Source organism: Polyodon spathula, chromosome 6, assembly GCF_017654505.1.
Source record: "Polyodon spathula isolate WHYD16114869_AA chromosome 6, ASM1765450v1, whole genome shotgun sequence".
NCBI lineage: Eukaryota > Metazoa > Chordata > Actinopteri > Acipenseriformes > Polyodontidae > Polyodon > Polyodon spathula.
In genome coordinates this window covers 11,823,843-11,839,977 of record NC_054539.1, presented here as the reverse complement: position 1 = coordinate 11,839,977, position 16,135 = coordinate 11,823,843, and the positions used below count along the sequence as shown (strand labels likewise).

The following is a 16,135-nucleotide window of genomic DNA, read 5'->3' as shown; positions in this document are numbered from 1 at the left end:
TTTAATCTCATGCATGGAGTAAAACTCTCTAGCGTAACCAGTTCTCAGTGTGCAGATATATCCGTCGCTGGTGTACTCTGTTCTCAGTGTTGTTGGCTATTTATCCTGTGGGGTAGCTGGGTCAATTTAAGTTCTAGGACCGTAGGGAGTAAATGTATATTTTGTCCACTTGGGGTAGAGATAGGAATATCAGGATATAAAACTTGCCTGTTATGTCCATAGAAAGATCAACATCCCTGGCCCAGCTGGAAGTGAGCTTCCCTTCCAAAGGGTACTAGAATCACTGATGCCTGAAAGGCAGCTGCTTGTTAAGAATCCCCTACTGGAGAACACGCCTCTCACAGCTGCTGAGCAGGATAGATCGCCTGTCTCGCCTCTTTCATATGGAACAGGGGATCCTTCAGACCAGTGCCAAGAGGGAATCCCTTTGATAGGGGCAAATTACAGCAATTTGATTTTGTGCTGTGGATGTCTTCATCTGATCACACCTCCTACCATGATAACATTTGTCAAAGCCATGACATTAGTGTCAAATGTAGAACATGTAGCCTCTATGTAAAATACACTCCAGTTTATAGCTATATAGTAGTTGGTGTAGACCAGGGGTTCTCAAACTTTTTTTTGCTGGGCCCCCCTTTGGAAATGTTTCAGGCTTTGACGACCATCCCCGCAGTACGTTATCATATGAAATGACTGTACATACCACACGCTAAATGAAGTATGGACATGCAGCCATTATGTAACTGTAAAATAATTACCAAATGGAATCATGGCATCATACTAGACCCACAGAGGCAGACGTGTTTAAATCCGCAGCAAGTCTGTCATTTGTTTCTGGTTCAAGATGGTGGTTCTGTGTGAATTAAGACTTCATTTTGCCATCAGAAATGGAACAAAGCATCAAAAGCTTGCATGTAGTATCCTCTGATTTGTAAGTAGCACCTGCTTCTTTTTAAGTTCTACTTTCAAAGTCTATTCTTCAGGGTTATGTAGACAGGAGGTGTGGCTTCATATTACACCATTTAATGTTAAGGATTAAGTGTATATGAGCTGTACTGTAATGCTAAGGATATCAAGTAGGGTTTCTGTTTTTTTTATTATTATTATTCTGTGCCTGTATTTTGGGATTAGAGGCAGCATAATAGGGTTTTTGAGTTCTTGATGAATTATCAATAATGCCACATTTTAGGCAGCTTATGTCAGTAAACTGTAATGTAAATAGAAAATGTGTGTTTTTTTTTTAAAACAAAATGGCAGTTTTGTGGCACCCAGTGAAATTAATAGTTTTTTTTTGATTGTCATTCATGAATTTCTTTAAAAAAAAAAAAAAAAAAATAGCATGTATTTTTCAGGCCCCTAGTTATGACATGGGCTTTTGTAGAGGAAGTGACATGGGCTTGCGCTGAAAATGATTACATCAGTGATTTCTGGGTAAGAGATCGGTTTGTTTCCTCCTGACCAAGCAACATGGAGAGCAGAATTCACTCTGTGTGGAGTTCATCATCCTCAGATGAAACCATATTACAGGTAATTTAAACAGTTGATCATTGATAAATAATCCCTTTTCTATACAATATGACATACATATTGTATAGAAATAAAGATGTAATTTGTAAATGAAAAAAAGTGAAAATTGTGGTAGTGTTGAGTGTATTTTTTAAAGTTTGGTTATTACCCTTTTAAATATGACACTATTTTAAATGTGAATTATTCTTAGTTAAATTACTGCTTATTTTTACAAAGGTTACGTAAACTGCAGATGACTGTAACCTTCTGACAATTAAGTAGGTGTCAAAAAAAAAAAGCAATCAATATATTTAAATAAAATGTGTTGTATTATTAGCTTTGTCTTCAGTTTATCTCCAGTGTACAATATGGTGATATTGTCTTCCAAGTGATGCTCCAGCTGTTGTCTTTATACTTTCTTTCCAGGCTGCCCATTCCGACACAGTGACCCAGAACTGCTGAAGCAGAAGCTGCAGTCATATAAGATCCACACCAATGGAATAAGCCAGGTGGGTCAGGAGTTAGCTTCATTATGCTTTCATTAACACTTTCAGGACCAAGCATTTTTCAGTATGTTGCTCCCCAGGACCAGGTGTTTTTTGTCTGTATTTGACACTCTTCCTATAAAAATTGACACATTTTTTTACACTAGCATCTTGGAAATGCTGTCTTTTTTTCAGAACACTCTGGGGAACACTATAAAGTACTTCAGTAACCATATAATTAACTCCCCCCCCCCCACCCGTTCCCGAACACAATATTCCGTTTTTTTTTTTTTTTAAATGTTAAGTACATGCATAAAAATGTGTTATTTTATGACCCAAGGGACATTACAATACTTCCTCAAAGTGTTGATGAAAAATATTGATGTTTGGGCACCTGACTGATTGCAATGACACAGTACACGTTTATTCTCAGGGTCTTTTATAAGCAATAATAAACACTACTGGATTTTATTTGCTCAAAATAAATTTGTATAAATAAAATAAGTTATTAGTTTCATTATTATCAGTAATAAGGAATAAAATATGTATGTGATAACTTTAGTACATGAAATAGTATCTGCTTATATCCATTCCTTTCTTGATATTTATAAATGTTGTAAAAACATATGTTAAAGCAGATGAGACAGAATAAATGTTCTAATATAACTGTCAAATACATCAGATTTACAGCGTTTTTCCATGTCTGTGGAAGCAGGCTGTGATATTTTTTCTCTGTGCTGCCAAAACGCCCTCCACCCTTTAGATACTGAATCCCTCTCTGACGTCACACAAAAAAAAAATAGAAAAAAATATCAGGAAGTGAACGTCAGCCCTTCCCCTATCCATTGATGTGTGTTTCAAGCCAGTACTGCAAAGTACGGTGGCCCTGTAAGTCATCAAAACAGAGAAACATCCTAGAAGCCCGCTTGAGTATGATTGTGTTAACACCTTAAAGGGTTAATGCTGGGGCTGTAGTAATTGTTCTGCAGCTTAGTGGAATATAACCAGCAGGAAAATACTGTTAGTGTCCCAAACCACAAGGCTTAAAGGATAAATAGCCAGGCACAGGATCTTAGGGCTTAAGCAAAAAATACTTGCACCCACTTGGATGACTTGCCTGTACAAGACAGAAATGTATATCTGCCAGCCTTTTTTTCTAATACTGTACATACTAGCTACACGCTAGTTGAAAGAGTCTCAACGGTAAATAGCATGATCATTCCACAGGATGTAATGTTAATAGATGTTGACCAAAGCTATACTTTACATGCTGAGAAACTGCTGTTACCGGTAATATTACTGTTGTTGTTAATATTGTTATTGCATTTTCTTTATACACTGTTTTTAATACTTCAGTTCTGGATTGCAGATTACCTTATACTCAACAGGTAATTTGTCATCCAAGTATACTCCATTATAATGTCTCTTGCCTTGTTTCTTGCAGTTCCTTAGATAGCCTCTGTGTTTGGACTATTTATCAAGACTGTCACTTTTAAAGACACTCTCTTTTAATACACAGATCTGGATTCAATTATTCTAGTAATGAAATTAGAACGCTGTAAGAGCTGGCATTAATGTTCTCAAAGAATTATGAACCTCTGGATGCTAATTTAATTCAGTGTTCTCTTTTAATTGGGCTTTAAAGTTCACTGTTTAAAATATCTCATTCAGTTCACATACATGCAGCAAAAATGAGATATAATCAGAGGACTTAATATTCAGAACATACATTTTGAATGCAAGCATAATGCCACTAGAAAAATAATGCAGCTGAAGTAATGTCAAGATTTATTTTTATAATCACAAAAATAAGAAGTAAAATCAGTGGTGTGAAAAATGATGGAAATGTCTGAAAATTGCTGGTGTAAGAAATTGGTACTTCTGTATAAGGCCTTGGATATGCCAAACCTTTTTATGAACAGCCAAATACTGTATCACTGTCTCACATATTGTGCATAAGTCAAAATGCAAAACTTTGTTTTAGTAGTCATGTTAATGTTTGAATTCACCAAATTGACTTGATTTCAGAGAAAACTGCATATGTATTTAATTTTTGAATATACAGTTGGAAGCAACATAAGAGAAATGCAGAAGGCTAGTTTGTTTTGAAAGTATAATATGTTTTATATATAAACAGAAAGGCTCATAACATGGTAGCATGATTTATGTCAAACTCCCCATGTACGATACAGATTCAATCACGAGTCCATTTGAGGGTGGAGCAGTAATCATAATTGTTAACTCTTGCAAACAGTCGAGAGTAAAGATGAAATATGGTATTACGAGCTGTAGTACAAGCATGTAGACTACTACAATTGTTTCCATTTATTTTAAGAGTCCTTTATATCAAGGTATACAATTATGTTTATGATTTGAATAGTACTAAAATCAAAATAATTTTGAAGATCGGTAGGGAAATGATTTTATTTGAAAGTGAACATTTAGTTCTATTCAGTGCCTCCCATCTGAGTGACCGTTAGGTGAAGCAAGTTCCTGTCCAGTTAGTTGAGTCTGTATACCTGTAAATGGTAAAGGTAAATGTTATTTTGGAGTAGTACGTTGATTTTGTATCATTTTATTAATATGGAACAACTATTCTTTGCCTCTTTTGGGTGGAATTGTTGAATATAGTGATGTTTGGGATGGAATACATAATCCACCTTTTTTGTTAGTTCTTTTTAGAAATCTCTGAAGTTGCTGCTAAACAGGATACAACAATTGGGAGCAACCTTGAGAAACCAAAAATGCAAAATCTAGTAGCATCTTCCTTTCAATAGGATACAAACAACTTTTTTTTGTCACTTAGTCGATATTTTTGTTAAAATACAAATTTGATCGGCCAGGGCGTCCCCTGTAGCCTGGCTGGGCGCCTGCGGGCCTGCCTGTAAGCTGTCTCAAACTGCGTGGTCCTCCGACACTGTAGCTCTGAGGTGGCTGCATGGCAGGCCTGTAGATTGAAAAAAAAACGTGGATGGCTGATGGCATACGTTTTGGAGGATGTGTGTGTCTGTCTTCGTCTCTCCCGAGTCAGCGCGGGGGTGGGAGCAGTGAGCCGGGTTGAAATAAAAAAAAAAAAAAAAGAATTGAGCTTTCCAAATTGGGGGAGAAAACAAGAAAAAATATTTATTTTTTTTTTTCAGATTTAAAAAAATAAATTTAAATGTAGTAAATTAAACATTGGATTGCCCGAACTAGTAGTTCTAGCTATGCACTATTTACATGTTATCGTCTTGTTTGAAAACCAAACCTAGTCTGACCTCAATGCTTTTTTTTTTTTTTTTTTTTTTTTTTTTTTTTTTTTTTAGGTAATGTTGTGAGAACAAATGGATGATTTGCTCAGAAAGAGCAGCTTTACTTGTTCCATTGAAATCATATGATAATATGACCTTTCAACTCTGCTAGCCGCCTCTCCCTGTCCATATACTTTATATGTAGAGTAAGTGGATCTGACAAGGTCATGTGGTACATGATTTGGATGTTTTCCCCAGACAAACTCCAAGCCAAGTAAAAACATATTTTTCTCTTTTTGTATTAGTGCTGCACTATTGATGTACCTGTGCTGGCCCTGAGAGCACAACGTGACTAAACTTAATCCAAGTTTATACGAGATCTGTTGTTTTTAAATGGCACTTTTGGGAGAAGTTTCCATGTCTTCTATAGCACTAAGGGGTTACTGAAGTGTGAGTGCGTACTGCTTTTTTTCACCAAGTTCCAGAATATGCTTGTAAACAAGCTATTAGATAGTCACATTTCAGAACTTTTATAAAGGTTTCAGGGCAGAAGGCTGCAACTTTTTGTGGCTCTGCCTTTTTCCACTGGAGGAGGGTGACAGAATCTGCTGTTCAGGCATTTCAGCACAATAAACTCGGACACCCCCTCTGGACATTCTCATAAAACAAAATCTAGCGCCTCCACCCGGCCCATATCCTCTACTTTCACCTTGTGGGAAAAATAGTAATATTAGGAAAAATTAAGAAAATGTTTTGAGAATTCTGTAAACAGAAGCAGATTTCCCAGGTACCAGCTTCTATCTGGTTTGACTGCTTCTCATTTCAGTCTCCCCGTCCCAACGGCGCAGCAACAAAAGAGCATATTGGTCAGGCTTATAGACATTTAACAATGCTTTTACATTTATCGACCGGTGACTCTGGGCCTTGATCTGTAATAAAGGATTTAATAATGCCTGGCAGGAAGCCACAGCATGCAGTCGACAGGCTTGAAGTGAAACAGTGCTGTTGGGACAGAAATTGTGTTTACCTGTCAATAACCTTTCCTGCAGTATATCAGTAATGAGCACAACAGGGATTTTTGGCAAAATTCAGTTTCTCATCTTGGATGCATTTTTTTTTTTTTTTTTTTTTTAAAGTCAGCACTTAAGTTATTAGGGGGATGGGGAGTAGGGATTTCATGTGCACATAACAGCTTTCAAGGAGTAGTCGAGGGAAGCATCCTAAATCACATGTTAAGTTTATTCCCCAGGTATTGGTTTGAAATATCAGTTTATATTGGCAGATTTATGAACCATGGTCATCTAAGTTCAATGAGTGAAAGGACAATTACCCTCTCAGTTTTTATACACAGGGCAGTCCCTCCGGAATTGAAATGGCCTGACCTATAGCTGCCAATAACATACCTGCTGTATGGTGAAGTAGTCATTCAGTCTTTAGTGCTGCAATAGATTTAAGTGCTTAATTGCTTGCCAATATGAGAAGTAGTTAATTTCACTTGATGATTGATTGGAAGAATGACTGAAGCAATGACTACCTTTTTTTTTATTTTTCTCAGTGCATTTTTCTTTTTTTTCTTTTTTTTTTTGCAGGTCCTGGATTTAGTCAAGGGGATGCACTATCAGCTGGCCTGTCAGAAGTACTTTGAGCTGACACACAGTGTAAGGAGATGTTTCATTTCTGCCACGCAATAACTGGGGTGCCTTTGTCAGCTTTAGAAAGGGCCAGGAACTCATGCATGAAAACTCCAAAGGCTCAGCACTGTAATCGCATCCATCATTAGCTGTCATATCTTGTTAATTTTTATGGGTTTATTAAAGCACTTTAAAATAATTTGCACAATGAATATTTAAGTTGTTGAATGCCTTTTAGCACAGACCTTAGGATCAGCGGTTTTTTTGTTGGCCAAGGTTACAATTGTTCTGCCTATTTAAACGTACACAAATATAAAGTGCTCCCTTTTTATTTCAGTACCTGACTTACAAATAAACTTGTGAAATATTGAGATGAAATTTCTGAAGGCTGATTACGTAAAGTACAGTGTATGAAATGTATAATTTACTGTCGCTGTGGCCTAACCAGGAGTTGTACTGTAACTTGTTTAACTTTAGTTTTGACTAAGAGAAACAATTTATAAGAAAGTATACAGGTATTTTAATCTTCAATTTGAAATAATAAAATACTTAAAAGCAAGGAAGAAAAATAACAAACACTTACACAGTATCACTATTTTTTTTTTTGTCTGATATCCAGTATTTTCTGCAATAAAATATGCACTTTGCAGGTGGACAGAGTGCCTACAAAACAGAACAAGATGTTTTCAAAGTAACTGCTGGGACCATTTATTTTAAACCTGTGACTATTCTAAATAAAAAGTAAAAAGTTCAGTTGACACTGTTCAAACTAGGTCAGTTTCAAACAGTGCCTTGATTAACCCGTGCTCTCGTAGCAATATCCAACCCTGTTATAGCTTGACAGATACAAGGCCTTCCACGTTTTCAGCAGACACACTTTTCTCACTCAAGATGTCAGTTGGATCACAGGTTTCGAGCGTTTTTGCAGGTTGTTTGATTGTTTGGAGTCTTTTAACACTTTTATATAAGCTTTCCATTTTTCTTAATACATATAGAATAGCGGTTATCGAACTGGGGTACGCGAGCGCTCCTCAGGGGGTACGCAAGAAAAATCCTGTAATGGTGGACAACTGATTTTTTAATTTTATTTGTGTATGTATTTATTTATATATTTATTTATTACCACATTTTAGTACTTTGCGACTTAGCAATCGAATTAACAATGTTGACTCTTCTTTCAAATAAAACCACAGCCCTACTGATGTACGTTTCCTTTCTGTTGGGCGCGGTTGACTATAAACACCCAACCGGCTGCTGACAGCTTTGAGTGCACATGGCTAAATTACATATTTAAATAGCATGGTGGTGATTCTGCAGTCTGTAGGCTAAAAAGAAAAGAAAAACATATAATCATTGTATGATGTTGCTTCTTTTAAAAATGTGTAGTATTTACTAGGTACGTTTGCTTTCTGGAGTTTAAATATTCAGTGTTTGTAGTTTTAGTTTAAATCAGTTCAGTGTGTTTTATCTAAGTTTATGTTTTTAAATAACAGTATTATTGAGTTTAGCAGGCAGCTGTTCTGCCCTCCTTAGTGAAATCACTGCGCTGGAGCGTACACGACTGTTATCTTTACTTGCATTTTTTTGCGTTTTTTGACTAATTTGTTAGATAACTCCTTTGTCGAGTGATTGCATTAGCCTACGCATGTACGGTGATAATTATTAGGCTAATAAAAGTAAAAGACATGATATTATTATTATTATTGCAAAAATGGAATCACAGATTTGAAAAAAATAAAAATAATAATAATAATGATAATCAATCCCTAACTCCTGGATTGGGAAGTGTCTGAAATTGGATTCCCTACTCCAGACATGTTGAGTGTGTTCATATCATATAGCGAGTGCCCATCAACAAGCTGTCTGGCAGCTGATTGGCATGAACCGACGACTGCACTAAACACTAACGTGTAAGCATTTTGCTAAAAGTCATTTTTGACTGCATGATATAAATGTCACCTTTCTACTTCAATCAAATTTAGTTTTTGGAAATATTCACTTCAAAACAATGTTATACTGCACAAGACACAGCATTTTAAGTGTTAGACCATATCATTTAAGTTAAATAAGTAAAAAAACAAACAAAAAAAAAAACACACACACTCATATTTAATGTGTTATTCAATATTCACATAGTTCTGCATGCTACCATCTTTTTTTAAAAAGATGCCTGTATTTGTAAATTTTAAATAGTTTTATGCAAAATGCCCCGTCTCTCTTCTCTCTGCACTTCTGCATTTGTTGGAAGAAATGCGTGACTTTTGTTGAATTGCTTTTTGATTTTGTTTTAAGTTAGCATAACCTGTTTTGGGACTCGTTTTGCCACTTATTGGTCTGGATTTTGAAATAATTTTAGCATTTTTAGTTTTATTTTAATTGGTTTAACAGCAGTTTTCCATAATTGGCTGAACTCTAGCCCCTCCTCCTTGCCTGTGCTTCTGAGCCAGCAAGCAGAGTCCTGTTTGTTTGTTTATTTATTTTTAGTGACCCACTTAAATGTTTTTGTAACTTGAAGTCCTATTTGTTCATTTTAAAATACAGAACATCATAACCTTGTCTAGGGGCTGCATTGTTTACTAATCAGGGTGTAGTTTTACTGAAGTCTGTGATAAAAAGCAGGCACATCCATCACATTGGTAGGTATAAGCATTAAAAAATATATAATTTTTTTTTCTCAGTAAACATTAGTAAGTACTTAAGCCTAGTAATTAGAAAATACATTTTTTTTTCTATTTTCATAGGTATATTAGACTCTATGGGGGTACACGGTAGACTAGATTTTTTGGAAAGGGGTGCAGGGCCTAAAAAGTTTGAAAACCACTGATGGAAAAAATACATTCTCTCCCATAAAACAAAAATGGAGTAGTCTGTTTTGGTTGTTTTTGTTCCCATTGGCAATAAAAAAAAAGTATATACACTTAGAAATACCCATGAATGAGTCCGTTCTCTGGTAGTCAACTTAGCAATAAAAAGGGATTCCTCTCTGGTGGACAAAAACGAGATCCACATTTGTTTTGAGTCCTTGTACAGCAGATGTTGGATATGGCATTTATGAACTGATGCAGGTAGTAGCAGGAGCATGCCTTTTTGCAGCTGCCTTGACAAGGTCTCTCCTTGGGGAGGAGTGAGTGTTGTCTGCAATGAATGAACAATACCTATTGTGGAATGTAAACAATTTAGACAAGTATGATTTATAAGTAACATGAAATAAGGTTGAGGGACACCTGTGGGACAAAATCCTCAGCCCCCCCCCCCCCCCCCCCCCCCCACCCCAATTCTATAATTAAAATTAATTTGATGTCGTGTGTTGTCAATACACCTGTTTTTTTTTTTTTTTTTTTTGCTTTGGAAACGCAATCATAAATAAAACTTGTTCTTTTTATATAAAAAGGTAATTACTGTGGACATGAATGTGTTTTATCTACATCTTTGATTATATCACATATATTTCAGCAACTACAGCTATGAATAATTAGAAAATACATTTAAACATTTTATGTAGCTAGAAAGGTGGGATGAGCAGGGCCGAAAGGTTAAAGTAGAATGATAGTCGCTTCAGTCCCAGCAATTTTTAATTATTCAGAAAAGTTAAACGTTTAAGCCAGGTAAAGGCAGATAACTTAATACTGGGGAAACAAAATCCAGAGCCACTCAAATTGATAGCAAACTTCATAAACAAGTAAATCAGATAGCTATGCAAGTTATCACTTCATGAAACAACAACAACCCTGGTATAGTCGAGCTGGAACGCTGTTCCGGTTCTTTTTTTCTATAGGCAGAACCTTGACTTAAGAATTAACTTAAGAATATTTACTTGTTATGAAAATACTTATATGGCGCCCGACTGGTTTAATTTCAGTGCCTATCTGTTTAAAGCTGATTTTGTATATGGTCACTGCAGAGACCCGGGGATTGGAATGAACAACTGCCCTTGCAACTGGCTTAATATGGCACGTTGTGCTCTGGGGTTAACATTGTACATTTCCAGGGAACAAAAGTGTCTGTTAAGCTATGATTTGGTGTGGGTGGAATGTGCGTTCATGTTTTTGCTGTGTCTCTGATTTAGCTGGGGGGAGGTTAATCAAGGGGAGTGCTGCCAGAATATTTGTGGTTTTTTATTTTTTTTTTGCAACACCCCACCAAATATTGGAAGTAATTGGCTAAAAAGTAGCCAAATTTGTATTTTTTAAACCAGACACAAACCTTACTTTTAGATTTAATATATATTACAAAAGCATAAGTACGTTTTTCAAATAAATTTGAACAGAGGTGCCTATTTTCCAGATACAGCAACTCATTATTGTGAACTGTTTGTACGCACTCATTTGTCACAAAGGATTCAGTGCCTTCAGCAAATACTGTGCAAAGTAATTCAGGGAAACAAGTGCCACTTGACAAGCTGACAAAGCATCTTGGTAGAGTGGACAAGTGGAGCAATTACATTTGGCATGTATTAACCAAGTAGAACCCTGAGCTTTGGCATATGGCAACACTAGACCTTGTGTGTAGAGGAGCGTAAATGGATCACAGCAGTGCCGAACAACTCACCCTGTCAATGTATTATTACATGTGGCCAATTAAACCCCAGACCAGGTCTTGCAGCACATGCTGTTATCCATATTAAACACTCCAGGACCACTTAAGTTGCCCACCACATATCAATCTACCATGTGGTTGTCTGATGCGTGACAAAGTGTATTGCTACTGTATATGGGAATATCTGCCAACTGGTCAAGTGGATTTGAACCTGACACTTTCAAATTTGTGCCCACTTCACTCCATCAGCTAAATTATATTTGTGTTTTGCGTTATTGCCTCAAAGTATACTTATGTAATGCAGAAGTCTCTCTCTGTTTTTCTGTAGCGTTTACAAACCGCTAAAAAGACATTTGGGCCCTACTTAAAGTGATGAAATCGCAGGGATTGAGTATATTGGCAGATTTCCCAGGTTTGTTTTCATTTAGACAGCATTTTATTCCAGCTCGATGCAGCTTGAAATTGTATATTCTTCTCCTTGGTCATTTTTTACATTTCCAAAACAATCCCTTAGTATTTTCGTAAGATTTTCTTAAGATGTGCATTTTCTACAGTTGAGACAATTTGTTTCTGTTTCAGCCAGTCCTGAAAGTTTTGTTTTTATTTTGTTTTGGTTTTCATTTCTGCTATCTTCCAGTTCATTTAATTGTTTTGGGGGTTTTTTGCTGGTAGTTTGTCACTCACTTTTATAGTTACTGTGCCTCTAACTGTAAACAAGATGGCTACCGGTAATATAAATTCTGTGAGGCAGAGCGCAGTGATTTCTAATGTGACAAGGCTCCAACTGTCTGTATCTATAAAATATATGGAGAGCTAGGACCTTGTCAATCACATTGCTTGTTTCATGTTCCATTGCCAGTCCTGGATTATAATGCTGTTTGTATGCACTATTGGAATTATTTATTGTATTTGTGAATGAGTTTGAAGGCCTTTATCACCATTTCAAATTGATAGAGTACTTCTCTTGACAGAGTAATATTGTCATAATAAAGAGCTGTTTCATAAACATCTCAAACTTCTGCACTCTGTGACTCTTACACTCGGTACTTGATATTCTTGTGAAGCGCCATTGACATTTAGTTTGAAATATCAGTTTGAATAGATTTCATTAGAGACACTGTTACAGTCTTACTGTTTTAACTGTTATTTAGCAATATCTGAAAGGCAGAAAAAAAAACATTTATTGCGCGCAGACATTTCTAAGGATGACAATGCTATGGCAGGGCATGAAGCTAAGCTCATGAAGGGCAAGGCAATGTTGCCTTCGTTGGGTGTGAATTCAGGGGCACCAGGCAGTTCTAGAAGTCAAGCACTACATGGTCACATTTTTCCTCTTACCACTTAAAGGTACATTAATTAACACCAACTGTGCTAAACATTTTTGTACAGTCCTTGGTAAAACCCAGACCTTCACTAATTGAAGCAGTTGTTTTTTGTTTCAATGTAAAGGTATTCACCATATCAGAGACCTACTTGTATATGTTGAAATAAAGAACAAAACGAAGTCTCTGATTCATTAATAATATGCTGTGACAGTGTACCATTAACGTACACATTTTCCTGATTTTATTTTTTATTCCTTGGTTATAGGTCGATGATTGCGGATTTTCTCTAAACCATCCTAATCAGTACTTTGTCGAAAGCCAGAGAATACTTAATGGAGGGAGGGAAATTAAAACAGAAGTGACCCAGAATGAAACTCCACAACAGACCAACCCAGCCCCAAAATCAGCCTCTGCGCCAGAAGAGAACGCTGTCAAAACCAAGGTGCCACCAAAGACGCAGGCTGAAAACGAAATGGAGGATTTGGATCAGTTCTTTCAAGAGTATGACTGATTGATATCTGAGGTATTCTGTACTTGCAACCTATAGTTTAACACTTTAATGATATTAGTGATGTGTACAGTAGGCATTGGTTTTGTTATCTTCCTTTCTAATTTGTTACTTTCATGCCTCAGTTGTTTTAATGTTCTCTATGATATGATGCTAAGGGCTTTGTTTGTGTTCCGCAGGTGTGTTTAGTAATGCGCTTTCCAATTTGGGCATCAGATCCGACAGTGGTTGCTAAGAATTGAAACCCTTGCCATTAAGAAAACTGTCATGAATTATTTTCACTCGGTAGGCTTTGTATTAAATCTTGGGAGAAGAACAGAAAAGATCATTGAAAAAATGTTCAATTTTCTGTTGTCTGAAAGGCTTGCAATGTACGTTATTCTTATTTTCATTGTAATAAAGGTAAAAAAATCTGAAACCTTTTGGTATGTGCACGTGTGTCTGAGGCTGGTATTAATAATACAAAGTATGTGAAAATAAACCCAATTCATTTTTCATTGTGATCCTGAATGGCATTGTGGTTCAAGAATTTGAGGCCTGTGTTTGTTTAACATGAATTTTATTTTAAATAGTTTAAGTTCAAATTAAACAGAATTATTGTGTTAATTAAAACTATCTTTTTTTTTTTTTTTTTTAAGTAGGCAAGCCGCTCAGCTTTTGAAGCCTAATCCCGATATGAAACTCATTCGTTCATCTACACCAGTGCTATTTAGTTACATTCACTGGAGGCCATGGTCAAAATCTTGGAGGGGCCATAAGGCACGCACGATGTGCGTATCGGATTGATTGGCTGTTTTAATAATAAAAAATACAAAGCAAATATATTTTTCACAGTAATGCTATTAAAATTGCATGCTATTAGTCTTCATTTTATTAAAACTATGAAAATAAAATGGACATTTCCCTTTTGTCTAAAATTCACGCTCGCACCGTCTTGTTTTCGAAAAATGACTGTGCATCAAACATACAAGTTTAGTAATGAATGCACGTTAATCAGTGGCAGTGCCAGACTTTCCCTGATGAGAGGGCTAAGAGGGGAGGGGGGCAGAACAAAAATTTGAGGGGGCTACACCCAACTTTGTGCAGGCATACATAAAACATTCTAATCATTTTCCATGTTAGAAGTGGAAAAGGCTGAACAGCAAGTGTTTGAACAGCAACCTTTAGGGAAGGAGTTACAGGAGAGGAGTAATTATTTGGAGAAGTTAAATTGTAGTAAACTGTTAAATAAATAAATAAATATTCACCGTTAGGTTATGGAGTGTACTGACGCGAAGGGAAATGAATGTGCATACCGAGTGTGTGACTAAACTAGAGTTCACTGATTGAGGGCAGCTTACAATGAAGGAGAAGGGCTATTACCAAATAAAGTGCAATGAACATTTATTCCTGTATTATGGCATTTTGGCAATAAATATTGCTTCTTGGGGGAGCACAAATGCCCTGTAGAGAGCGACGACCTCCCAACTGTGCTTATCTGCAACTAGCATTTGTAATAAAGGACAGCTGACAGCCGATGGGCCAGATGGAAGGTTGTCACGGGCCGCCAGATGAAGAACTCTGCTTCCACAATCCTTGCACCCACCCATAACAGTTTTGTGCAGGCCACTTTTCTGAAAGCTCCACAGCTGCTCCTCTGCAAATGAAAACCAAATCTTCACTATTGAACAAACACATACAAGCATGTCTGCCGTATTTAGAGAAGTAGCAACTCTCAGATCTTGAGTTTGGATTGACTTCTAATTAAAACAATTAAATGTCTGCAGAATGTCAATATACTAATATACAGGTACACGCAGTGCAGACAACTAATTTGATTTTTGATGGCAGTTATCAAGTCTTTTCAAAGTGATTACAAGAGATAAAGTTGCAACTGAAGCTGCCCAATCTTAATTCGCAGGCTAGGATTAGTTTGTTTATCAGTCCATGACAGGAAAATATCTGATTTGGAACAGAAAATGCCTAGCTCCTCACTGAAACAGAATAACAGTAAATTCAATTTCCATAGTTCAGTCTTGCTGGGGATGGAAATATCTAAATCCGAAAGATACGCTTTTACTGCAGTCTCATTAATTTATTGAAGTTCAATTTTGTTTAGAAAAAAGGAAGCATGCTACTGTACCCAAACGATTTCAACGTGTGGGGTATATCGAATACAGTCAGTGCAGTCAAAGAGATGAGTCTAATGGGAGTGAATTCTACAGTTCAATCTACATTCAGAGCAAGAGTGTACTACAAATGAGCACAGGACAGCTGGATCCAGAGAGGGTGATGACCATGCTGTTGAATAGAGCATTATGCCTAGGTTCTCTTCTATTTCATGCAGCTAGTTTGTTTTGCAGTTTAAAAAAAAAAAAAAAAAAAAAAAAAATAAGAAATTTCATTTATTTTAACTTCTGATTTAACTGTTCATTGGAAATAAACCCTGATGCTCCAATGTGCATAACAATTTAAAGTGTAGTTGTAAAAAAATACTGCAGATGTCTTTTAAATTACAGCCATGTTTTCACCAAGAAGTCTCTCAAATAGCCTGGTTGCATTTCGTGTTTCTCAAGCCATGCAGTTTGAAATTACTTTTTTGATTCCTGCAGTGCTTATTCATTTTCAAGGTGTGATTCTAAAAGCATCTCGTAAAAATAACAATTGTGGTTAACAGGTTTTTTTTTTTTCTTTTATACCTTATTCTACTTTTGCACTTTACCAAGTTTGCAGGACAACTTTTTTCAGATTTTGCTGTACTGGCTTTGAATGTCTTGGCACAGGGAGAGCTTTTTTCCTTGCTCACTGTTTGTTTTCTCCCAATTTGAAATAGCCAATTGCATTTTTTTAGGCTCAGCTCACTGCTGTTGCCCCTACGCTGACTCGGGAGTTGCAAGGACAGACACACGCTGTCCTTTTGAAACGTGTGCCATCA

General features: G+C 36.4%; 1 protein-coding gene across 4 annotated transcripts in view; it reads left to right on the top strand.

Moving 5' to 3' along the window:
* prim2 (DNA primase subunit 2) overlaps window positions 1-13,775 on the top strand; it is a 126,628-nt gene extending 112,853 nt beyond the window's left edge. For 2 of the 4 annotated variants that reach the window (XM_041252090.1, XM_041252089.1), the window contains exons 12-14: window positions 1,933-2,015; window positions 6,811-6,879; window positions 12,979-13,775. In XM_041252090.1, the coding sequence (XP_041108024.1) occupies window positions 1,933-2,015; window positions 6,811-6,879; window positions 12,979-13,224 (398 nt within the window). In that variant the 3' untranslated portion in view covers window positions 13,225-13,775. The remainder of the gene's footprint in view (window positions 1-1,932; window positions 2,016-6,810; window positions 6,880-12,978) is intronic. The other 2 variants (XM_041252091.1, XM_041252092.1) reach the window with 2 other exon arrangements.
* The last annotated feature ends 2,360 nt before the right edge of the window (window positions 13,776-16,135 follow it).